Source organism: Thermobia domestica, chromosome 12 (genome assembly GCF_964235325.1).
Source record: "Thermobia domestica chromosome 12, izTheDome1.hap1.1, whole genome shotgun sequence".
Lineage (NCBI taxonomy): Eukaryota > Metazoa > Arthropoda > Insecta > Zygentoma > Lepismatidae > Thermobia > Thermobia domestica.
Genome location: NC_137465.1, coordinates 186,158,684 through 186,186,380, shown reverse-complemented (window position 1 = coordinate 186,186,380; position 27,697 = coordinate 186,158,684). Strand labels below are relative to the sequence as shown.

The 27,697-nt window shown below is 36.2% G+C and overlaps 1 protein-coding gene across 2 annotated transcripts in view; it reads left to right on the top strand.

Moving 5' to 3' along the window:
* lqfR (clathrin interactor lqfR) overlaps positions 1 to 26,852 on the top strand; it is a 61,011-nt gene extending 34,159 nt beyond the window's left edge. For both annotated transcript variants that reach the window (XM_081734482.1, XM_081734483.1), the window contains exons 9-11: positions 4,685 to 4,806; positions 11,579 to 11,728; positions 14,939 to 26,852. In XM_081734482.1, the coding sequence (XP_081590608.1) occupies positions 4,685 to 4,806; positions 11,579 to 11,728; positions 14,939 to 17,544 (2,878 nt within the window). In that variant the 3' untranslated portion in view covers positions 17,545 to 26,852. The remainder of the gene's footprint in view (positions 1 to 4,684; positions 4,807 to 11,578; positions 11,729 to 14,938) is intronic.
* Positions 26,853 to 27,697: the final 845 nt, after the last annotated feature.

Here is a 27,697-nt window from a genome sequence, read left to right as displayed (position 1 = left end):
TCCTTTTCCTTCCTTTTATTTTGAAGATTTTTAAAAAATAGTAATTTTCACTCTTCATTTTATTTTTCTCTGGATATATCGTACAAGTTAACCGAACTCATTTGATCGGGATAGAACGTGGCATGTTAGTAGATATTTTACATGAGAGTGGAAAGTATGTTGTGTAGGTTTTTGGTTCCCGAGTTGTAGGCGATCAAAGTTCCAAATTCATTGGTCATCACAAAAAGATAAAAAGTACTGTTTAAATAGCAAACAAAGGTCAATCTTGGACAGATAGAAAGTAAACATCAAATGAAGTATTTTTTATGACTGCGTATTTCATTTTTTCTATACAAGATAATCCAAAAGTGTGAAAAACCCTCTAATAAGTGGACGAGGATACATCATAATGACGTCCGCGATCTTGTACGTAAGTAGCTTGAATGGAAACCGTAGCTGGAAACTGAATGGTAGTTATTTTTGTTCTAGCGCGAACCATTACGAACTTATGACTTCCTTTATTGTGTTCTCAACAAAAGAGGTTAGTCATAGGGCAAGGACCTCGCAGTTATATGACCTGTTCAGTGTGTTCCCATTCCGGTCGGTTGTCAGATGCATTATAGTTTTCAGTCACGGAAAACCTTGCACATAGTGTCAGCTATATTGTTGGAACATGCGTCCTCAATTATTCGTTTTTCACTGCACACCCAACAGATTTCACATTGCCCCCACATGTAGTAGTCCAGTGCCTTCATATCAGCGGAACGAGGGGTCCATTCCACAGCACCTTGCCGACCAATCCACTCATTAGGAAACCGCTAATCGATGTACTCGGAGACCTAGGTACCGTAATGAAGTGGGGCGCTATTGTACTGGGAAGACTTAGGGAATGACCCATCCTGCGACAGTATAAGGACAAGATGTCGTCTTCTAACATGCGCCTATAATCCTTCGCCGTTAGGGTCCCTTCGATGAAGAATGAACCTACAAGGCGAGATCCCCACACGCAATACCATACCACACTGTCACATTGCCGGGAGTACCTACAGATGCGTTGGATATATCGTACGTCCAGTACCTCACGTTCTGTTTACCTCGCCCGATACGTATAGTATGCCTCCTCAGTAAACATACGTCAGAGACGCATGTGGGTTTCTTTCGTAGCTGCAAGAGCTCCTTCGTGGCTAAGCGGTTAGCATACGCGCCTTTGGCGTAGGCAACCCGAGTTCGATTCCTGGCGGGAGCTCTTGGGGTTCGGATTCCACGTTAATGAGTAGGTCAACGTCTCATATGGCATTACTCCTGAAAGGAACGCTAAACTCAACTCAGACTTTCGTAGCTGCTTTACAGCCCATTGAGCAAATTTCAGACAGTGTAAAATGCTGAAGTTGCAGCTTGTAAATGTGCCACTTACTCTTTGACCTAATGCGCATGATTGAGGTGTACTGAATGATGGCAACACTGCCACAGTTGTTGCCTTGTCTGCTGGTGAGTGTGGTCTACCAGTCTTGAGTCGATTTACCACAGGTCCGGTTTTGTCTAATTTCCTCAACATTTTGAACACTTCCCGGATGATAGCCGTTAAAATCGTCTCCAATCATCCTAGAGTTTTGTTTTCTCTCTGCATGCGTCAAGGCCATCTTCTGCTAGTAAGTCACCTGCAACGATCAAAAGAACAGTCATAACTTTGTAATGGTTAACACTAGAGCAAATAAATAGCAGCACTTTTTTTTTTTTTTTTTTAATTTGCTATTAAAGTGACATCATATACTGTGGTTTCCATTTAAGCCAATTGCGTAAAATTCAAGATGGCGAATGTCACTGTAATGTGTCCGTAAACATTGTCCCCTACCTACATTGTTACTTTGGTTATATATTTGCAGCGTTTAGCTACGTATTAGGGCATTTGTACACTTTTGGACCCACTCTGTATTTCGATCAGAAATAAAAATATGCAATGAAGTCTTTAACATAGATGCCATCTGGCACGTTTTAAAATAATGTGGGAATCCTAGGGCACATGATAGGTGTTAATCAATCTTAAAATGTACCAGATGTAGAAATGTTATATTCCTAGTGTAATTTCGGCAAGCAATCCAGTTGGCTTCGACGGCTGGTCATTGCAAGTAATATTTTCATGAAGTTTATGCTGCATTTTTCTTAATACTGGAACGTATCCTGACCAAACGTTTTCCAAACTAAAATAATAGTTTAAACTTAAATAAATAAAAATTAAAAGAAAAACTTGGAGTGTCCTAATGAAGATGTACATGAAACAAATGAGGGAATAAGGAAAGAACTGAAGAGTAACGATTTTGAAGGGACTTAAAAATTGGGTAAACTATATCACAAAAGAACAAGAAGTTCAAAAAACAATTGTAAGACATGTAAAGAGCATAATTCTGCCGTTCTAAGCGAAAAGACCTTAACTCCACATTTTTTGAAAATCGAGATATTGGTATGGGAGTTCGTAGTACAATTCTGCATCTATCTAAAGCGAAATTGACGTAGTTTGACCAATAGGTAGGGAGTAATGACGTCATGAGTGTTTCCCTTATGTTCAAAACTGTAACTGAAAGTAAGCAGAAAGACCTTAAGTGGCAATTCATAAGCACAAATATTTAACTGTATTACCACACAAATTTTAGATCGTGAAAATATATTTAATAAAGTTTTACTGAAATACAACAAATTTGAACGTACAGCGTAAGCCAAAACGCGTTTTGCTTATTTTCTCGAAAGTATGCGAAATGGAGTTAAAGCATTTTTTCTTAGCACGGCAGAATACAGACTGCATACAATTAAACGTGACATGTCAAGAAACTTGAAGTTTTTCGAATTAAGTCATAACGTTTAAAAGTAAAAGGGGAAATTTAATATGACATGTGTCACGGAAATTTTAATTTTTTGTATTCGTCAGAATTCGAGGCGCATCCAGAAGGTAAATACCATTTTGAAGAAAGAAGAAAAAAGATACAGTTTTGTTCAAGACAAACTTATTTTACATGAGAGAGCACACCTTAAACTTTTGTTCGACATAGTTTCCACCAATGTTCTAGCGGGTGACCAACTTGTCCGAACCTTCCTCAACGAAAGATCCCGCCAGTGTCCGGCAAGTACGCATCTTTTCATTTGAACGCCACCGTAGCACTAGTGTCGGCGTCGTTTCACTGGTTTGTTGCCTCTCCACTGACAATAGTACGATTGAGTTGGCGCGAGTGTGCTGTGTCTTGTGATCGTTTACAGTGTTTGAAATAACCCTTAAACCCACCGACTGTCAGATTTGTTGTATTCGGTTTGTGAATGCAAGGAACGTTAAGCCTGCCGAAATTCATTGTCAAATTGTAGAGACTTACGGTGAAAATGCAATGATTGATGGTATGGTGCGATAACGGGTGAGGCAGTTAAATGAAGAGCGGACAAATGTCCACGACGAACCACGAAGTGGGCGGCCTTCTGTTGTGACTGATGAATTTGTGAGGAAAGTGGATGAGAAACTTCGTGAGAATAGACGGTGCACAATGACAAAGCTTTCAGATGAGTTTCCTCAAGTTTCTATAATTGTTTTGCATGACATTGTTACCGCCCACTTAGATTATCGCAAACTGTGTTCTCGCTGGGTTCTGAAAATGCTTGCAGAATTTACAAAACCAAACGATTTGCAGTGCTTTGACATTTTTTTTACCCGTTACAGCGAGAAAGGAGAGGAGGTTTAAACCAAATCGTGTCCGTTGGCAAAACGTGGCTTCGCCATGTCACCCCAGAATCGAAACAACATTGAGTGGAGTAACGCACACAGGATCTCTCACAAAGCAAAAGTTCAAAATGACAATGTGAGCACAAAAACTCATGTGCACAGTGCTTTGAAACAGGAAAGAGGTTTTGCTGGTTGACTTCATATCCAGGCGTGAAACCATCAGTGCGGAATGATACTGTAAGACTGAGAAAACTTCGGCATGCAATCCAAACTAAATGGAAAGGAATCCTCAGTAAAGGAGTTGTGGTACTCCATGACAATGCTTGTCCCCAATACTGTTGGTGCCACCCAAACGTTAATCAGACAGTTCGGTTGGGAGCAGTTTAACCACCCGCTCTACATCTCCGACTTGGCGTCGTCTGACTACCACTTGTTCCTGCTCCTGAATCGCGAGCTTGGCAGTAAGCGCTTGAAAGTAACGACGAAGCAAAAAACGCTGTGGAGGTATGGTTGATTTCATTGGCGGGATGGTTCTTTGAGGAAGGTTTGGACAAGTTGTATGACAAGTGCTTGAACATTGGTGGAAACTACGTCGAAAAATAGTTTGTATGCTATTTTATGTAAAAATAAATTTGGCTTGAACAAACCTGTTTTAATATTTTTTCAAAACGGTACTCACTTTCCGAACACGCCTCGTATATGACGATATAATAATTATTAAACATAAGAGAATATACAACAATTAATAAATATTATACAAATCACGGAACTACCTGACATTTATTTAAAAAAGCCTAGATATTAAGCATATGTAGATATGATGTATATAGTGATCCTACTTATGTTTTGATCAAAAAGTCGCACTTTTTATCATTAAAAGCCACTTATATCTTTGAATATCTTTATCCTTCTTTTGTATCAAATTTGATTTTATTGATCGGTAAGTGTAGAAACGAATAGTTGTATTTCTGTGTGACGTTTCCAATCATTTCCCGATTTTTCTTCTAGCAATTCCAATGACGAATTTGCAGATTTCACTAGTGCATTTAATAGTGGTCCAGGATTAGCGGCAAATAACTCGAATTCATTTAGTTCAACAAATGCAAATCAAGTAAATAATTCGGATTCAGGTAAGGATACTGTCAATAGTATATGCTTTTTCAAGTTTATTATGCATAATGGAAAATGCAGCACAATAGTTTATAATTAAAGAGCTTTTAGCAAAGTCAATCTGAGTCCAGAAAATGATACTGACAGCGTGTCTGTAGCTGACAATTATTTTGAAGATCTAAACATGTATCCATCTCAGCTGCTCTTGTTTATGGTACTAATATGATTGACCGAAAGATACTGTACTTGTGCAGGCCACCTCTTCCTCGATGTGAATCGACGGTCAATCGAGGTGAAAAGAAACATCTATTATCTACTTTCAGCATTGAAATTATATAAGACTATACCTATGTATGAAAATGGAATCAGAACTGCTATTGGGGTTTCATTTGAGGGAAATAACCCCTCCTAGGAATCGAACCTGAGATCCCGCGCATTAGCCACTTACCCGAACAGTTACTGATTAGGTATTGCCTTTGGGGCTAATTAGCAAAATAGCCTATATCCGTTATTGTTGTATTAAAGATTTCTTATCAGTATCACAATGGGAGAGTTTCTTTCTTTTAAACAGTTTCAGTTTTGGATTAAACTTATTTTTGTTAATAGTTTCTGAAATGTTTCAGATTATATACTGCGTTAATTGAATATATACATAGTGTTTTCCTGCTAGTAATGTAGAGTGGAATTAAAAACAAAACTGAAGAATGCTTTCGAATCTAAACTTTCAAGAAAACTGTCAGATTTCCAAGATTGATTTCAGTATAATATAGTTGACTGTGGCTTCTAGAGAACACCTTAAAAGTAAACTATAAAGATTTACAGTCTAGTTGTGATTTTTCCAACTGGGTGCTCTATAACGTCACCGTTTGCTGCTCGCATTCACGGCAAACTATACACTGTAAAAAAGTACAGATGGAAGAGAGGTGACGTTGATAAAAGACAATGATGACAGACCATAATTTCGATGTAGTAGTCGATGGTTTTGCAAATAAGTTCTCGTGGATTCATGACTATTCTACACTGCCAGCTATTCTCATTTGTTCCACGTGTTATCTCTTTCTTTTCCCCAGCCGTGAAAACATTCTCCTACATTATACAATGACAGTTGAACATACCTTATTTGAATTTTTCGTTTTCAGTATCAGACTATCAAATATAATAGATGTAATGTGATACCTAAACCATTTATGTGTCCACTGGAAATGAACTCAAAGTCGCACGCATATTTTCCAGTGTGCTGTTAAGAATTAATTACGTTGTGTACATTTTAAGTCCATTAGTCCATAGTTTAGCAATGATAAATTCAGTTTGTTGATATGTCTCGTGTTCTTTGATTGCAACTTATTATACCTGTAATCATTGTAGTGGTTATGCACCCTTTTGTGAATGTTTTGAGTGAAGGGTTTCCAATACGAATGATACGCATACAACCTAAATAAGAGTTCGTAATGTAAGCCGTTTGAAAGACTGTTTTATAAATTCAGAAGGATGCATTAAAGAATAAGACATATCGTTGAATATTCGCTGATTATCCTGTCAACAGTATCAAAACTTAGGTAAGGTGAAATGTGATTTAGTGGGAACTAGTATGAATTACCCGTTTCGCTGGTTTAAAATAAGAAAAAATAGTAATATATTCCGTTAGTCAGTCACTTCTTACTATTACTAAGCGCTCTCTGATATCGGTTATTTTCGATCATTTTTAAATATCTCCCCAAAGTTGTGGGGCTGCATTTGGATGTGGGTGAATGAAATGAATTATACGGGAGAGTCTCACAACGCTTATGTTTATAATTTTAATGTATTAATGTATGTAGTTATTATACCTTTGTAATTTATTGCCATCCATCGTATCCCCACTAAATCCATTTTTTACGTACTTTTCTTTAAGTCAGAATGGTTGGGGGATGTTCTCAGATCTTGCAGGGTTAATTAAACTCATTTCCCGATGTCATAGAATGATGACATTTTGCATAGCGACAGAAGTTGGTTGACAGAAATATTTATACATTTATTAAGTAACAGTAATTTTAGTTGGATCGTACTGTCCGTGTTGGTCAAATCTTGCAGCTTGTCTTATCTACCTAGGCCTTGCTAGCTGGAGGTGAGGGATGGAATGCGGAAGGTAGTTTCCGGGGTCGCCGAGACGAATAATGACCCGATGCCGTTTGAGTCCAGTTTTATAGCCCATCAGTGTAAGGGGTGGAAATGGGAAGGTGGTGACAAAAATAATCGAAAACTACCGATATTAGGGTCCAGTCCATAGTTCTTGATGTCACTGGATGAATAGTGATACTCATTACTACGTAAGTTCAAATTTACTCTGCATCGACATCGGGATTAGAGTTGAGATAGGTAGGGCGTGACAGGTAAAAATAATAAAAAAAGGACCAATATTAGTGTCTAATTTAATCCATTTCTAAATATTTATTTAAGTCAGAATAGTTTTAGTTGGACCGTATATGAACTTTACAACCTCAACTTAAGTCATTTCCCGATTCGTTATGAAACAGTATAAATCGAATGACAATACAACGACAATCCATTCTAATTTTTACATATTTCTATATATATTATTAAATTATTATTTCTCGCTATTAGTACATATACAGGGTGTTTCAAAACAACACCGAGAACGTTTGAGAGGTAATTCCTGACTCCAAAATAATACAAAAAGTACAAACCGATCTGGGTGCACAAATGCTTCCTTTCGGAGTTATAGCAGTGTGGAAATTGAAGCACTTCGAATCCTGGGGTGAGTGGGTGGGGGGAGTTAGTGTGTACTTAAAATATACTTGTATTAAGGGAGTACTCTTGCAGACTAGGCGGTAATTTCTCAACACATTCCAAAAGAAACTTTTACTCGGAGGAAAATACCTCTGTACCACTGGTGTATCTAGGGGGCTATCGACCTCAAGCCCCCCCCCCCACCCTGAAATAAATTTGTTAGCTTTTTGCATACCACGTATCTACAACAATAATTCGTACCATTTCTAAGAATTTCATTGACTTTTCATATTCTTATGCTCTTTGTTCAGAAATCATACTGTATTTGTCAAATTTCATTCCATGTAAGAACTGCGTTCCTTTTTTCTTTTCTTTCGTCCATTCTACTCTTCTGTTTCTTTTACTTAGTTGTTACTTTCTTTCGTTTCTCCTATCATACTTTTGACCATTGTTAGTTGTGATTCAAGTCGGCCGTCGTCAGTAACCAAAACAAAGAGGAGCTGATAAGCGAAACTGGTGTTCCACACCAACTTGCACGGATATCAACATATTGGGACTTAAGTTATTATAGCAAAGGAATATTTACATCGTTTAGTTATAACGAAAGTTAAATGTTAAAATTTAAAAAAATCAAGAGTGAGGAATAAGTTACCCTATAAATTAGGTAGGCCAAGAGGATGTTTCCTTTCTCTTCTATAGATAGAACAAAAGGTTAGATACATTGCTAAAGTTGTGTGTGTGTCATATAAGATTCACCAGTCTGAAATACTTGCCATTAAAACTGCAATCAGTATATTTCAGCTTCAACTTGTCTCAACATTTTCTTTCAGGTAAAAACAGATAAAACTGAATATTTCCATTTTTTCTAAAATGAAATCAGTGAAGTTGAAATGAGATTAAAAATATTCAGCATGTATTTGCAGGAGCATCATTTCAGATTTGTCTTGGGGGGGGGGGGTAAGATTCTCCACCGACATACAATTTTCACGTTTTTCCTTAGTTCCTTAGTATATTAGTAGACACTCGATTAAAATATATTTAATTCTCAAACTTCCGCAATTGCCTCCAAAACAAAATCCTAAATATAATACTGCCTTGTACAGTATGGAAAAGGTTATGATTTCTCAGTTCACAGTATTTTTCTTTATATATATATTTAAAAAAAAAAAAAATGAAAGATAAGTTTTTTTAATGTACATAGCGCATAAAGGTGCGTGGGTACCCTCTGTTAGAGCGTCTCCATTAAAACTGTAAATTTGTACTCTGTCTTTTTGGAGTAAATTCCATTTCGATACGATTCCTTAGCAATGAGTTGAAAAACTGATGATTTCTTATTTGTTTATATATTTATTTTTTGTAATTACACATGAAGGTTTGATGTTATTACCAAGTCCCCCCCCCCCCTAGAAAGTACAAAGTTAACGAGGTTCCAGGGAAGTGTTCAGAGGTGCCTGGGAATTTTTCCCCTTTTCCCCCTTCAATTACCACACTGAGTTATAGGGTGCCGCAAACACGAAAAAATCAATTTTAAAGGTCTATAGCTCCAATACTGTAGGACCTACCATAGTCGGATCAAGACTTCACTTAGAAACTAATATGTGCCCTATCCAAATATCCGAGTTTCTGAATCCTGTGTTACTTCCGCAACAGTTTTTATAGAGGTAGTTCGTGAGTACTTCAAATTATATGCCAGCAGCCAAACTCCCTCTATAAAAATCGTTTCGTGAGTACCTTAGGATTCTGAAATATGTATTTTTGGATAGGGCACGTATTAGTTCCTAAGTGAAGTATTGAACCGACTACGATAGGTTCCATATCCATAGTTTTAGAGCTATGGACCTTTAAAGTTCATTTTTTCATGTTTTCGGCAACCTATAACTCGGAAAGGAAGCATTTGTGCACCCAGGTTGGCCTATACTTTTTGTCTTACCTTGGTGTCAGGAATCACCTTCCAAACGTTGTCGGTGTTGTTTTGAAACACCCGATATATTGATCAGTATCGACACACTATGAGATGATTCCTCAGATCAAAATCAAGGAAGTTCATATGAACCTTTGAAAAAAAATGCATAGTGTCAGATCTAAGGCTTTGGAGTTTACGTATCTAGTATAATATCCAGGGTATCTTCGTAAATTAGTTTTAGATTTCGGAAGTTGATAAATTTGAAGAAATGATAGTGTGAAAAATCTTAACAAAAAAATAAAAAAAAAATAAATAAATAAATAAAAAAATAAAATAAATAAATAAATAAAATAATAATTTTGAAAACATCCTTCCCTTACACTTAAAAAAATCGTATTAAGAAGTTATAAAAATTATGTTGTCAAGAAAATTAGTTTTCAAAAGTTGTAGAAACTAACCATTTCCGGTTTCAACGTTGAGCGCAATAGAGGAAAAACGATAATAGATAGTGAGAAGCTGTTTCCTGCAATCGATTAAGCATTCTAATACATTTCGTCTCTATCCTTAACAATCTGTTAAAAGCAGAAGTAATAGAAGTCCATTACAACTTACGGATTCAATATTGAGAAAATATCACTCCATACAAACATAACTCCTTCACACATGGTGTACCGTGACACTACTACTTGTTAAACTTACTCACATTATTCTAATCATGCATTTGTATACGGTTGCATAAAAATACTCAGCAGAAATTAGCGGAACTGGGCCAAAGTTAGGTCACAAGAAGATGATAATGGTGATCACTAGTTAACGCTCGAGGGACATCTCGAGCGGCCATACAAGCATCTGTTTGGCCAGGTAGCGAATTGTACAAATGCTGAACGTCTGTATGGGATACAATATCCCTGGCTCACTGTAGATTTTGATTTTGCTGTGCGATGGTTGGTGCCAGAGTTCGGCTGGGGGGAAGGGGGAATAGACATTGCTTAGGTGCGGAGACCTAGTAGGTCAGGGTAGAGGATGTAGCTCGATTAGAGTACGCTGGATTGTCCTCACTGTATGTGCATGTGCATGTGTATGTGAATCACTACATGCCCGGATACAGTCTGGAGAACTGGATTAATAATGTTACAGTTGCACGACACACTACTTATACCCGTGAATTAAAACCAAAGGTATGTTGTCCCCATACCAAAATCGCAGGTATGTGTTTCACGTTGCGAGTGAGAACAATTGTGAGATTTTCCCCACTTACGTAAACATCTGTTGAGTATTCGTATGCTCACATACGGGCCACAACGGCCGTGATTGCGTTGTTGATTGCCTTTTTATCAGTTTTCGCGACCCTACCAATCCTGTGCAGAAGTTTCTCGGGGCAAGGAAAGCCACCTCTGTTATGGGAAGCTTCTTTTCCAATTGCGTACATAGCAACTACTGACACGTCACAACTCATGTGAATAACAGTTCTGCAGAGCAACCACTCAGTTTCTTGCAGCCCAACTATACGGTTATGTTCGGTCACTTAATTGTATAATAGCCGTTCACTGACGTGGTCCTGATATTTCGGACACAGATTTTGATCAACATACAATCGGTAATTATACAAAGTATACTTGTATTGTTCGACGACTTTCAAACAAATATCAGCATGCCTTTTACGTATATTTTGGTCAACCAATGTGGTTGGCGATATGCTGAGGCCTTTAAACGAATATGTTCTTTACAGAGACACAATTCTGTGATACGAATTACGTTCGAACCAGATAGCGTTCTTAAATGCGTTACCTCCAGTGTTTTAATTTCCTTAAGAGATATTCAATGTAAAATTCATCTCATCTTGTTCAAAAGGAAAGACACTATTAAAATTTGGAGAAAACAGTATAATAAAAGCTATGGACATGTTTTTGGATTAAAAATACGTGATTGCTAAGTGACATCACAGTATGTATAAAACATATTTCTCAGCTGAAACACAGCTCGAATTCTTTCCTCCATATTTCATAACATTTCTTGTGTTTTCCAAGTTTTTATATTGGCCTTTATTTTACTGTTATTTAGGAAGAATGAAACAGCTGAGAGAGAAGGAAAAAGAGAGAAAAACTAGTTTGTATTTCAAGTAACTCAAACAAACGATTATAAAAAAGACTTTTATTTTTTAGGAGGGAACAAATCAAATACAGATCTATTGTTGGGCCTAGGATTGAATACTGCACCACTGCAACCAGCGCCTAATGTTCATCCACTTTTAGGGAATAATCAAAGTGTACTTGGAGGCTCAAATATGTTGGATGCAACTTTTACCTCTCCACGTAAGTACTTGTATACAGGATTTTCTTCAAAGTAGTGAATACATTGTGTCATTATGTTTATAAAACGTTAATTAGATCTGTTTTTTAAAAAAAAGAAAAATCGCGATACTTCCATAAAAAATTATTGTAGATTTGCTAGGTTCTTTTAAAAACTCAGCGAACGGTCTTTATTAAGTGAACCTTCTATCTTCGTCTCATTATCTCTGTATACAGGAAGTGGAAAAAGTACTTCACAAGCTTCGTTTCCCAGTTTTTCACTGATTTTAGGGTATTACAGAAAACGAAATAAATAAATAAATAAAAATACAATTGTTAGTTTGCCTAACCTGATATATAAAAGAGAAAATCATCTTGTGTTCGATCGAATCACGGAAAAAGTTGCTGAACCGTTTGAAATAAATATTTGGATATAGGATTGGAAACTACCTCGAATTGGTTTTTTATCATGTTACTTTGATTAAACTGCATACCTTAAATGGGGAATGGGGGCAGTTGAGTATCTCAGAAGCCCTCACACTAGGAAGATGAACCTCGGTATATAAGTTCCTCATTAAAAATAAGGAGACATTTGTTTCATCTAACTGAAGTTGGATTTTTATTGTCACTTTGACATAATAGTGCATCACTTTGACTAAAAAGTACATCTTAAAGGAAAAAAGTTCAAAATTCATCCCTGAAATAAAGAGTATTTTATAGGTTTTTATCAGAAAATTTTCGTTGAAATGCGTATCCAAAGGAGGGAATGGGGTTCAAATATTTTGCATAAGTCTATTTTGTTCCTGCGAAGAACGGGCATTTCAGGTAGTTTCTTAAATAATATAAAACACTGATATAAACCACGCATTTTGTTTTGAGATTGCATTTGTTTTTGTCCAGGTTTTAATTGCCTACGTGATTTCTTTTAAGATTTAAACCTTAATAAAGTATCTACAGCAGTAACACTCCCTGTACGCAGTGTTTTCTAAATGTTAAATAAATCCGAAGACGCATTTCACTATAATTTGATTTCTTCAGTATTTTGAAGAAAAAAAATATTAAAAAATAAATAGATAAATGACGGGATTAATGAGCACCCGTAAGTCTGACTCGACGTGCGTGGAAAAAGTAGAGCATTTCCGGAAATACCGTTGCTTACACGAAAATATTTGTATGAGATATTTGTAGCGTGTATTAAGACCTTTCATTTTCCAAAATACCACAAACGTAATGAAATTCAAAATGTAGTTATACAGAAATTGCTTTCGCAGAATGTTCATTATTTTATATAAATTGTCCTTTTTTCTCTCACTTATTCAATTGTTAGGTAAGCATAAACATCTTCTGTAGTCATTACTTAATGAAATGGTGGGATGCATATCAAATAATAATCAAAGTTCAGTACTCGTTAAAACATCCAAATAGTAATCCTAACACAGACATTTTAGTTTTTTTTTTTTTTTTGGGGGGGGGGGGTCATTTCAGTACGTAACATTGAAAAACCTTAGGTTACTTGATCTCTTTCACTTGTAGAAATTAATGGTTATGGTAAATAAGTAAATGCTCTTTAGTTTCTTTGTTGTGCTATCTTTCTAATACAAGTGATCAAGGGGCACGATAGCTCAGTGGTAGAGTGGTACGGGCACGGTACCTGTGGTGCGTGGGGTCCCTGATTCGATCCCCGGCCAAGTAAGCTTGTAGTGTACAACATCGTGTCTGGATTTTCTCGGGGTGCTCCCGTTTCCTTCCACGTTATCATTCCAACAAATTTTCCATCATTCACTTGTCTTAATCATTCGTCTTTCTTAGCCTAAAAAGCATAATTGTGGGACGTTAAACTGAAATATTTCATTTAATTTCATTTTACTACTTGTGACCACATTACTACAGGGAAACCTAAGAGCGCTTATTTAGCCACCATAATCATTATTTTCTACAGCAAGGTAATTTTTTTAAACAGAAGATACGGACTAAGGATGACTAAATATCATCACTAAAACAATGCGTTAGGAATACTATTTGGATTGCTTGTTGAGAACTGAACTTTTATTATTCTACCTAGTGCTTTGCGCGTCAAGTTACGATTGGTTGATTTAAGTTGATTCCTTTTTAGACCGATCTATATGAGAGAAGACCTGTGCTTAAAAGTGGGATACGAACCACTACGAAATTTCCAGTTTCCAGCTGCATCGGGTTTTCCCTTTATTTTCTGTTTTATCTTCGTTTATTTCTTTACCAGAAGGAAGTGATATACATAGTTAGTTGAGAGTTTAACGTTTATTTCAGCATTGAGATTTACGAGACAGAACTGGAGCGTAATGCGAAATTCAAACCACATAAACTCCTACCAGGAAACGGACCCTGGTCTCCTGTGAAGTCGCATACGCGAACCATGTAAGCATGAGGGAGCTGTAAGCAAGCAAACATTATTTTTTTATTTGTTATAGAAATGCGTTGAAACTTGTTTCTGGATACCAATATCAATACACCATTAGTAGTCAGATGGCAAGAAATACTTTGTACTATGCTAATATTTTTACATTTAGAAAATATTCTCCTATTTTTTACACAAACTAAAGTTAACTCTAAAGTGTGTAAAGAAATTGTAATAAGATTCTTTTTTAAAAAAGAAATAGTAGTAATGTGCACTTTTAATACAGCTAGAAATAAGATTTATTTTCTTATTAGTACTAGTGTAGTATAGAGTCCACCAAACGAATGCTAATAGTATGAAAATTATGGTATTTAATCTGTTTCTATCCGTTGAAAGAACTGAATCGGTCATTGTTAAAAAGGAATAGATATATATTGTATTTCAAATGGAACTTATCCCCTTTTAATAGTAACCGATTCAATTCTTGACATGGTCACATGATCTAAAATTTGATGATAAATTATTTACGACAGTAATGTTGTAATGAATTACAATTTAAGATTTACTTTTTTCAGTTGTATACCAGTGTTGTTTTGGGGAAATTTTTGAATGAAATTTTTATTTTGTAATCTGTGTAACAATTTGATTAATGTGAAATTATAAAGTGCATTTAATATGAAGCCAGTGATATTATCTAGCCTAGAAATTAACCACAATGATAACGTTAAGAAACAGAATGCGGGTAGACTTTATAAAAAATCAGCTCAAAATAATTTTCTTTTAAATAATGTTTTGAATTATATGATTAAGAACTGTTGGTGCTTTTCAAGTGGAACATTTTCACCTTATCCAACTTGCAGCTGGACCTCTGGAGCCAGTGAATCAATTGAATCCGATGTGGACTAGTGATCGAAAAGAAATGGAATTGGCTGTAAGTGAAGTGGTAACTGTGCTGAAATCGAGTTCGAGGAAAGAAGAGGTGATCGCAGCTGTAAGAAGACTGTGTGATATGCTCCCAGGTTCAGAAACCTTCCAGAAATTTTCTGGTTTGGATAAAACCCCAATTCCAGTGCATATTTTTTGTGAACATTTTTATCGACCAGTTGCGTTCGTAATTTTTGAATTGCTTTCGCCAAAGTGGGTTGGATATACCACAGGAAAACATATGTGTGATTGGGAACAGTTGTTTTTGAATGGACCTGAATTAGAAGCTCTTGATACTTTAGTGGGAACAATACAGAAAACACCTGTCAGTTTTAAATTAGATATATTAGTAGATTTATTAGAGAAAGTTTTGAAATCGGGTGTGATCAGTAATTGGTTAGTAAAAACTTGCAAAATAGACGGGGACAATTCCGTGAAAGGGAAACAGGTGGAGTATGATGAAATGGTTCAGTTGTTGATATCCATTCCAGAACGTGTAGCTAATAAATTAAAAATTCATAACAGGAAAATCTTTGAGGTGGATTACTATTGTAAACTTCTTGTATATAATGTTATTTGTTGTTTACAATTTTTGATGGATGGTATGAAACAAGGTGTAAGTTGTTCAGTTTATACTTTGTCATCTCTATTGAGTAAAATATGCTTAGTGTACAGATCATCAAAAGCCATGGTTATGTTCATACATATTGTTGAGGAATTGTGTAAAGATGATTTTGTTGCTCGAAGACTTGTGCAGAATATGTTTTCTCGGGTAGGTGCCAGAAGTGTTGAAAATACTTGCCTGTTAATACTACAGAATACGTCAGGAGCATCTGCTGTACATAGGTTACTCGGATCGGTTGTAGAAAATAGCATAGACTGGAAAAATGTATTGTGTAACAAACTACTTTTCTTTCGTCATTTTGAAAACGATAAAATTTTGAAAAACTTGTTGGGTTATCTTGCGGTTGCTCAAAACAACCAGAATTTTCTTGCATCTAGTCTTTTAAAGTTACTTGCGATTTGGGGAGATAGTAGCGCAATTCTTCATACTACAATTGAACAGCATTTGTACATAACTAAAGCAGTTCTGATCAGCGTTCAGTTGTTAAACGAAGATAATAGAAAGCGAATCAGGGACGATATTCAAAGATTAGTTGTAGGGGGAGTCCCAGTTCATTTATCTTCTACTCTAAAGAACATTCGTACCATGGGAATGATAGCATCGGAATTGATCGTAAATACTTTAAAAACCACCGAAAGTAATTTGAAGTTTGAATATGATGATGATAATGACCATATTGTTTCCCAGCTAAGAAATCTCATGACTTCAAAAGAAGATAAAGAGAATTCTGAAATATGGAATTTAGATAAATTGAAATGTGATTTGGGTTTAGTGACAAAGGAGCTTTGTAAAGAAAATACTCCAAGTAATGATAGTGAAGCAAATGTACAAGAAGAAAAAAGCGTTGAGGTAAAAGTAAACGAAAAACAAGCTGACTCCAGTGATAGAGAATCAGTTCTTGATAGTGATGATGATTTAGAACCGTATGACATGTCAAATGATGTAAAACTTGAGAAAACGAAAAAGCCTGCTTACCTCCGAGATATGATGGAGGGCTTAGTTGAACAAGAGGACCGGGATTTGTTTATAAATAGTCTAGAAGTCTGTGAAGAACTTGTGTTTAAACAGTTACACGATGATGATGAATCGCTTGCGATTGAAATTTTGCGTATTTTGCTTCATTTGGAGGATAAATATTCGATGGACAACTTTTCTGAATGCTTATTTAATTCATTGGTTGCTGTAACAATTACATATCCATCACAGTGTGCAGAGTTCCTATGTCAGCAAGTGTTTGAGCGAAATTACAGTGTTCGCAGAAGACTAGATATATTTTATGTGTTACAAGCATCTGCTCAGGAATTGGCAAACGTACGAAAGACACGAGGTCAAAAGGATACATATACGATTGTGGACGCAAATATCAGAACACAGAAGGACAGAGGAATTTGTCCCTGGAAAGAGATTATCGAACAGAGAATAGAAAGTAATACGAAACGATATCATAGCAAACGAAAAGTTACGAATCTTCAAAAGAATGAATTTGCTGCTGTTGTCGGGCATTTTTTCTTCCCTTTATTGTACAATTTCAGCAAAGAATATAGTATGTTCGATCGAGATGTAATTCTTCTTGTGGGACTTCTGAATACCCTTGCTGTTGTTATGAAATGTGCTGTGAATACACCGAATGTGTCAAAAATTGGACATTGTTTATTGGATTTTGTTTGGAATTTCCGTTATCACAAAGAACCAGCCGTGAGACAGTCTGTTATCAGTGCTGTTGGAGCTATTGTATTGAGTGTACCAGCATCGTGTGTAGTCAGTGACATCCAACAGCAATTTTGGGAATGTTTTGAATGGTTAATGGATATTTCTGAAAACGATCCAGATCAGACATCAAGGGAAATAGCCAGTATAGTGATGTTTCTGATGAAAAATGCAGCTCAGAGTGAAATACCTAAAATAGATGTGAATTAGTAAGACAGAATTTACGGTGAAGCTCTGCTCCATTTTAGAGTAATCACTGTATTAGTATATAGCATTCGCTATTTGATGTAACAAAAAAAAAAATTTCCGTATGAGAGTTTCTTAGATTTGCATTCAATTCAATCATCTCATTCTCAGCTTTCAGTGTAAAGAGAGTGCAATTAAAAGGATAGAAATCGTTTTATTTTGTACGTTTACAATAATTATGCAGTTAGTATTGTTTATATATGTTTATTGTAAAAATGGCAGAGCTGTGATTTGAACGAAAAAAAAAAAGTCCTTTCAATTGCTTGATGTTCAGTTCAGTTGGCACTTAAAAAATAAAAATAAAAAAAAAACTATGTACGTGCTTTCCTTTGTATCTGAAGAGTTTTGCATTAGTTTCAATACTTATAGCATGCATTGTTCTCCATACTGAACGCATTTTTTTTTTAAAATCTTATTTCGTAGGTTATAATGTCTTTTCGTTGATATTGTTACTTTGCTATTCTAGTATTCAGTTTTTTTTTCTAATACAATATTGCAGGTAACTGGATTTGAATGTCATTTGAAAGCATTCATAAAATTTGCGTTAAATACAGTATTTTTTTTTTAAAAAAAATAAGATAAATGGAAACGTTTAAACGTTACACAAATACATGTTTGTATAATGTTGGTACTTGTACAGTTTCTATTGAGAAAATTATTATTTTGCTTGCTTGTATAACTATTCAAAAAAAAAGTATAAACGAATGCTAGAAAAAAAGTTTATTAAAAGTTATAATCTCTCTCTCTCTCTCAGTATTTAAATATATTGATAATGTATTTTAACTTTCGTATTATAATTTAATGCGTTCGATTCAGTATTTAGTTTTATCCTTTCAGACAGAGGAGTAATACTGTTATATTATTTCATTTTCATGTAATGGCGGTGATACTAGGACTGCAGTGGCTCAATGATTGAGCGCTCACTTGTGGCGTGGGGAGCCCTGGTTCGATCGTAGTTGTCGCCAAGGATGGACAAACACCGTGTGCGTGGTTTTTCTTCGGTACTCCATTTTCCTCCGAATTTCTTCATTCCATCATTATCATCCGTCTCATCATGAACGTCTCTCTTAACTTGGGTGCATAATCGTGGACGTTAAACTAAAGGCAGAGATAATAAGGGATTAGTGCAAAACACGAATACAGGATATAGCTGAAACGGTAGAGACCTGCCATCTTGCAACCGAAATACCGAATTCGATTCTTTTGTTGTTGTTGTTGAAGAAGTACTCCCATTTCTAACTGGATATTTACTAGTAATGTAATATTCCTTATTTTGATTTACGCCCTTTAACATACAAATCTTGCAAATAGTATTTATTGTTCAGAAAGCCCAGAGCAAGCTGATAAAAAGAAAAGTGTGATCATGATTTCTCTATTCAGTATTTAAGCGTGTGCGTTGACTGCGTTTCCAGGTTTTAGTACAATCTGTTTTTTTTTTATGGCATTGTGATTTCTATGTATCCTTTAAAGGCTTTGAGAGACCAGAAACACGAAATCAGTTTTGGCGTCTTTAAATATTCTTTAATTCTAATGTTGGAATACTTATATTGATGTGACCGCAACACTTGACTTAACGAATGTTAAAGGTGCCAAAACCAGTTGCACTTTGTCGATTGGCTGATTAGTTGATTTGTATTTGTTTTTAGCCAGCATCGAGGCTATATAGAATAAAACAGTGGCGTATTTAGGATTTTGTTTGGGGGTTTACATAAGACGTGAATGAGCACTTACGTTTTTCCTCTTGTGTGCCGACAAATATTAATGAAGTTGTGTATATAACAAATTTATTTCGGGGGAGGGGGGCTTGAGCCTGATAGCCATCCCCCTAAATACGCCACTGGAATGAAACCTACAGTTTAAAGTGTGAACTGAACAGCTGTAGTGCTGTCGATGCTTTCCCAATGGCGATCCAGCCGAGGGTTTCGTGCACCAAAGGCTTTCGCACTAGTCACCAAACCAGCGATAAACGCTTTTCTGGTCGGTTAAAACAAATAACGTATTATATTTGTGTACTACCACAAGATAAAATACATTTTTACATTTGTGAAATTACGGTTGACTTGTAGACTATGCGAGTTCAATATTGAACCAGATCTATAGCTCCCGGCTGCAGTAGAAGGAAAGTGAGAGCGGAAACTTATTAAGTACTAAATTTCTACCATTTTTTGTCTTACAAGCAAAGGGCGCGATATCGAGACTCGAATTGCGCAATAAGAGTTACATATGCTGAAAGAACATCAGGTAGTTAGTAAGTTACCAAATTATTAGCTGCAGTCCGCCAATAGGGAAAAAGTTATGGGACTGTAAAGTTCAGAGCCTGGCGTACGAAAACCACACAAAACTTAGCATTTGGCTTGTTCCTCTTTGTATTGACAAGAGATAATGAACTCGAACGTATTCCCATCACCGAACATGATGTTTGACATAAGAAAATCTGTATGAGAAGAATTGTCAGTGTTACCATCCATAGAAATTACAGCGTTGGCAGAATAAGAATACCTCGAAAAGCTTGCAAGTAAATAGTACGTGATCGGGACTTGCGTTGCACAATACGGGTTATAAAGTATATTCTGAAAGAGCATCAATCATGAAGTGACCACGTTATTAGCTGCAGTCCGCCAGTAGGGCAAAATTATGGGGCTGCAAAGTGAATATGAGAGACTATGGCAAACAGAAAGAATAACCTGCTTGTATGTGCAATAGCAAATGGTATTTGTTTGGGAAGGGGAGATAGCTATGTAAATGACAGTGTTAAGCCACACAATTGATATGAAGAGCAGAAAGTATCGAGTGATCCAAACAAAAACAGTTAGTACAATATGCACATCGGATGATAGCCAGCGACGCGCAGTGATAACACATTTCTGTGGTGAGGGAGTCAAAACAGTACTGAATTGGTGACTGGAATGCTTTCGGTGCGATGTCCAGGTATCCTGCTTTATAGAAAGCAAAGTGAATCATGTTGCGGAACAGGGGAGCGCAGAATTGGTACAGTGTGAACGACTGGAGACGCAGGAAATTGTCACGGTGCCAGATGTTCGTTTCCTGCAACAAGACAATTGTGTCAGTGACGAACTTGACAAAGTTCTTGTAAGGACAGAAAAAGTACACGTCCAAGGGCTGCACCAGCCCTGTATATCCAGCCGGGATCAATTGCTTCCTGAATGTGACATTTGCAGGAACAAATTTATCGGAAAGCTCGTCGTCTTTGTTTGGGGTCCGATTCGCGATGCTCGACATTTGTGTTCTCTCTGTCTGTCGGTATGCCTCACGATAAATGCCCAACGAACAAACCGATTCGAACCCGAATGCATTTTCACAGGTTTATCGTGAGGTCTACTTTGCGAAGCACCTTCATACTAGTGTTCTCTTGGTAGCTTTTGTAGTTCTATTTAAATAATATTCTGTAATGTTAATACAAGTATATTATAACTACTTTGATTCTTACAAACTAAATAACTTATTATGTAAAACGTAGTTCCGTGTGAACCACGAAAACATGATGTCACAAAACACCGTTGTGTTCACTCTTTCATTCGCTGCAAACCAAGCTTTTCGCGGTATTCTTATTCTGGCAACACTGTAATTTCTATGGATGGCAACACTGACAATTCTTCTCATACTGATTTTCTTATGTCAAACATCATGTTCTGTGATGGGAATACGTTAGAGTTCATTATCTCTTGTCAATACAAAGAGGAACAAGGCAAAAGCTAAGTTTTGTGTGGTTTTCGTACGCCAGGCTCTGAACTTTACAGTCCCATAACTTTTTCCCTACTGGCGGACTGCAGCTAATAATTTGGTAACTTACTAACTACCTGATGCTCTTTCAGCATATGTAACTCTTATTGCGCAATTCGAGTCTCGATATCGCGCCCCTTGCTTGTTAGTAGAGTAATACGGATAGAGATGGCATATTTTCTTGAGTCCCTGAATTGGTTCCAAAATACCGCTTGACACTATGCATTACCATGTACACTGATGTCCAAAATTATTGTCACGTGTCTATAAATATTTTGTTGTAGCAATATAATTTGATAACAAATTCGCCCGGTATTTCTTAAAATGTTAGTATGTGTATAATCGGCAAAAACAGTAAAACCAAAATAAAATTTTCTTGTTCATTTAGCAACATTTTGTTTTACTCATTCTAATTGTCGTATTTATAATTCTTTTCCTATGAAATAGTATCAGTATTAAAAGTACCCTGCAAAATCATTACGAAATTATATTCTTACAGGAAGACAGATGCGACAATCATTTTGGACATGAGTGTACCTTCTATGGGGATTAACGTTGAAACCAGAAACGGTTGATTTTACTAATTCAGTTTGGATAGAAGATTGACGGTGACTAAACCTATTCTTGGGACGCTGAATTTTATTTCAAAAAACTGTATCTCGCTATATCATACAGTTTTTGGTCAATGAAGATCGATATTGAAACTGGAAATACTAGGAAATTTCTACCACTTCCAGTTTTAGTAGAGTGTTACAGATAGAGATGGTATGTTTCCTTGAGACGCTGAATCTTCCAAAAAAAAAAAATCTATAGTGATAAATGTTAACAGAAACGATTGATTTCTACCACTTGCGGTTTGAATAGAGGTTTATTGGAGATAAGACCTATTCTTGAGACGCCGAATCTATTACAAAAAACATTTTAATATCTTGTTTACCGTTTTTTCTCTTATACCTGTCGACAGACAAGCGGATGGGCATAGCCGTTCTGTAAGACTTCCGACACTTACGTATAGTTTGGAATGGTATTACATATACGTGTTGTTTCAAATTGGTAACCTGTGTGTTGAGTTCCCTATAAATGCCGTAAATTTCAAAATTAATTCGAATCTGGAAGGCTAGATGTAGTTTTATTTATATCAAAAGAATAATCACGATTTTGGAAATAATATAAAGACTTGCTCAATCTTTTAACTTTACTTTAATCATATTGTAGCAGTATTTCCTTCTGCATGTCACCAAGTTAAGTGTACAGTACTTGTTCGAGATAATTCCTAAATTTCGAAAATTCCCAAAGAAATAACTTACGGCAATTTCTAATTGTGTATTCATGAATCAGTTACACGAGAATAGTTTATAGTTATTATAATTCAAGTTCACAGTTTGGGTTGTGGTACTATTAAATACCTAAACCTTAAAAATGTATTTTGCCAAAAGAAATATAATGGTGTGAAATGAATACCTTATCTAGCGAATACTTTCGTGAAGTGTCAGTGTGGATGGATTGATCTTGTTACAAAATCCAGATAGTCCACAATTCTTGAAGAATATTATTGTAACGCTACCAATCGAAAGGTAAAATCAGTACAGCATCACCTTCATTTCTGAGTACGAGATGTATTCTGTTCCACGGAAATAATGTAAGCGGAAATATGTTTGTATGCAAAGTAAAAAACATGTAAGTACATCATAGTTTTTCCTTTCCTACATTGTGTTCCTTTGCAGTATATTATATAAGATTTGACTAAAGTTCCAGGACTGATGCTGGTACTCAATAACTGCTAATGACAGAAAATTGTTTATCGTGTGAGATTAACGCTTTGATATTCTTTTCCAGAACATGTGAAGATTCGGAAAAGAGAACATCTATGAACTTCTAAACTTAATCATCAAGACACACTAGTCTCATTGTCATGAATTCGTAGATGAAACAGAGCTTCCTCCTGGCAATACGATTAAAGTACGCGTCTTTGGTGTGGGAGAACCAGATTTGATTCCCGGCGAAATCTCATGTAATTCGGATTCTACGTTAAGTTGCAGGTTCACATCTCCTATATCTTCGCTGCTAAAAGAGGCGCTAAACTCAAATCAACTTAAACCTACATGGAACAAAAAGGCAAACTTAAGTTAACGGAAAATCAGCAATAGAGACGTACAAGATGATGATGTGTTTACTGGGAGAATGCCCTATTTTGTGGCCATGAGTTTGAGTGGACTTCCGTACAACCAGTCGTTCAGAGGATAATGTAGAGCATGTTTACGACGTGCTGCAGTCAGACTGTTGCATGACCATCTGCAAGATGGAGAATGTGCTGCACATCAGCTGCAAAATCCGACTGATCCTGAAAAATGATTTGGGAGAAAGGAAGATTTCTGTCTTATTCTTTGACTGAAGAGTAAAAAGCTCAGCGTTTAGATTGCATGCTGCACAGAGTTTAAGTCCGTGGAGTCGCACCGTTCATTGCTGGATCACATTGTTACAGGCATCGAAACCTGTTGCTATCAATATAAGAATCCATGACAGTGGAAATCAGATGTCCTCAAAGGCGGACATTTATAAGGGCACGGATGTTCTCTTCACAAAATCTTCACATGTCGTACAAAAGAATATCAAAATAATAATCTCTCAGCAATTTGCTGCCAACAGTTACAGATTGCCATCATCAGTCTTGTAATTTTGCTATCAAATCTTGTAGTTAACAAAAAATGTATACTAATATTCAAGAAACGAGCACCCACCTCAAAAGATCTATGCCTTTATCCGAAGGTAAGATTGCAATGAACCAATATGTTTCGTAACAAAACACAAGAAGATTAATGCCAATTTCAGGTGAGCATCACTGAGGTTGACTCAAAAAAGCAACCAACCAAATAAACAAACAAAAAAAAGTTTGTCAATTTTTGTATTCGTTGATACAGTTACAGTATATTTGAACTATATTATGCCCCACAAAATAAATGAAGAACTCCCTGGTAATCCTATGACTGAACTTTCCGATACATGTATCCACAGGTACAAATCCTGTTGGAAGTATAAATCCTCGAATGAAATCCTGAGTAGTGGTCCGTACCACACTTAAATAGTAGACCCTGTCTTCCATGGCCTAGGTGTTACGTAAAGAGCTAAGGCAAAATGTAATACACAGATAAAATACTGTGTACATAGCTTACATATATAAAATACTATGCACTGGCCAGCTTGTCTAGATCTATTCTTTTTTACCGTAATAAAATTGTTGAAGAAGAATTAAAATTGTAAGTATTACTATACGAAAGCCACTGCCTTAAACTCAGTAGAATAACGCTCTTTGTAAGATCAAGGAGTGCTGGGTCTGTTAGAGGAAAGGTGGGTAGTCGTTCGTATTCATCAGATGATGTTAGCATTCCGGCTTCCACTCAGCGTCGAGAGTACAATTGGAGAACCACTTTGAAAAAAGAAGTAGCGAACTTTGGTCTAGAAAGCATTAACGGCATTGGAAACCGATGTGCTTACTACACATTACCCCAAAAAGATAAATGCTGGTAGCCATTGGCTCCCTAAAGGCCATTATGCCAGGAGTTTAGTGTAATGCAATACGAAATAGGTTTCGTTAAGATTTTTCGATATCACTTGGTAAGACGAATGATTAAGAAGTGAACTGAACTAATTATGCAAAATAATTTTGCCACATTTTTTCCCCTCAGTTCTCCAAGCTCAGTGTTGGGTTAGGTACTAATTTTTTGTACCTAGGTACAGGTACTGATCAAAGTACCTAGGGTACTTTTCTAGGTATAAGTTGTTATCCAGCAAATTATTATGATATTTAATTCTAGTAATAGACCATGGGGGGCTTTATTGTACATTAGATAAGGACAGTAGAGTTTTGTAGATTAAGAGTGCATATCCATTTTGACGCTTAGTGAACATATTTGTATTTTCTGGTTCATTTGTCAAACGTCTTTCGATATAAAAAATATTTTCTTTGGGAAATGTGTGATAAGGTTTGCAAGAAACCTTATTCAAAGAAAAGTATTGTAAATCAACCGGAAAACACAAATATGCTCACTAACCGAGCAAAATTTATCCATTTCCTCTTGCTCCAGTAGTTTCTCGCATTTATATCTGAAATTTCCGGATTTTTCTTTGATTTTGTACTGCTAATTATTTTCACAACAGCTATTATCAGTTAATACATGTAACTGAAATACTAGCATTTAATGAATATAATTTTTGAGTAGGGTAACAAATTTTGATTCACTGAAAATCAATGTCTGCGAGACAGATCAAAAAATTTCTTTCAAAGAAACAAGGAAATCTGCAATATTTGTTTTGTTCGCATCCTGCCTAAAAATGTACCTAAAAGTAGGTACTAGGTACAAGAAAATCGTACCTAAGTATAGGTACTAGATACTAAATATACCTAGGTACGGGCCTTAGGTACGCATTTTGTACCTAGGTACTTCCCGACACTCTCCAGGCTAATATACCTAGAGATTGAAGATCAGGTGTCTCTCTTTTGTGTATTTATTTCTTCTGGAATGTAAATTTAGCCCAGTTGTTTGAAATCTGTTATGGTTTCTAATGTTCGAAGCGTTGTATTTTCAGCGTCGACGTCATATGACATGTGATGACAACTTTTAAATCCTTATCAGGAATCGGATCCGGGACAAAAAATACAGAAAATGCGCGCTATACTTAAATTAGCAGGAATCGCCGTAAATGTGAAAGAAAATACTTTTTACTGTAATTATAAGATGCACTCTGAATATATTAGACTAATGATGGCAGATTAATGCACAACGGGCCAGGATAAAATAAAACCATACTTGGGGGTATTTTTCGCGCCCTCTCTTGAGGTGGCGGTTCATAATGTGCATAAGTCATAAATTTACTGAATTTTCGTTCTGTTTCATGTGTATAGGCAAATTAGGGCGTGAATTACGAACATTTTAATGTAAATATAAAATAGGATTTTTTTTTTTCTAAAAATCGTTCCCGTACAGAAGCCTTACCTTAGTTCGCGACCAAAAGGTTAAAGAAAACATTTTCACAGTTCAAAGACTAATCTCGATTCAGATATTATACATTATAATGACCAGTTAAACTCTTCCTGTTACGTGGGGCTCCGCGTAGCGTAGCCGCTAATGCTCTCATCTTCGGTGCGAGCGGTCATGGGTCCTATCTTCGGTGGGGACACGGTTGAAAAAGTATAACAACTTTTTTCAGACCAGCCATTCTGAGGAATATATTCGTGGGTTTTCTTCATTCACACCTGGCAAATGGCGGGATGATATCTAACATACAGGTCCCAGGACAATTCCTTCTGCATTCTTTTGTTTCTTTACCCCCTTCCCCGGATAGTGTGCTCGCCGAGGGACGTCATCCCTCGTATGTGACGGGCACAGGCCATCATTGTATTAGATAATGGTATTAAATGATAACTGAACTTGGTTTGGTTTTAACGCAATGTGAGTAGATTGTATATACTCACTGTGTTACCTAATTCTGTTTTCCTCTTTTATTTTTAATTCTAGCTCCAGGCTCAAACTTGATGAGTTCTCTACCATTGCAACCTTCCAATGCAGCTTCTCAGATGCCAGTGTCTTCCAGTCAGCAACAGCAGGTACAATTTTTTTAAACACTTCTTTGGTTTTTCTATGTATTTAAAATGGAATTCTTAGGAATTTTTTAAGTGATAGATGACTTTTCTGACTAAGTCACTTATATAATAACAGGGGCAAGCTCGTGTCACTTAATGAGTTCCCTCGTGGCTAAGCGGTTAACGTACACGCCTTTGGCGTGGGAGACCGAGTGGGAACTCATTCGGAGCACACGTTAAGCTGTAGGTCCACATCTCTTATAGCCTCGCTGCTGAAAGGAATGCTAAACCCAAAATTAAGTCAAATCCTGGCACTTTATGGTGCCCAATCCCAGAATTATTGTCGCATAGGCTTGCACCGGTAATTACCGATTCTGTAAAGGATAAAATCTTTCAACGAATTCAAAACTACAAACAAGTATCCATTATAACAAGGATAACAATACAGACCTCAACTCAAACCAGCACCTCTATTTGAACGAAACGGGTACTGTAACTAATTATCTTACTGTTTTGGAAGTAGTTATGTTAACTCATTTTTCGCCGCAATTTTATCCACTTTGGAAAATGGCTGAATTTTATAGATGTTGTTACTATAGACTCATGTATTAGAGAAATGTTTAAAAAAAATCAATATATATATACAAAGGGTGATACGAAAAACAGGGTGTTCCATATATGCAACGTTAGCGTAATGAGGTAACAAAATTTACCGACTTTATTAAATGTGTATATTGATATTTGCAATAGTGTTATGAAGGCAAATACACACGATCTTGACATCATGCCGTTCCACAT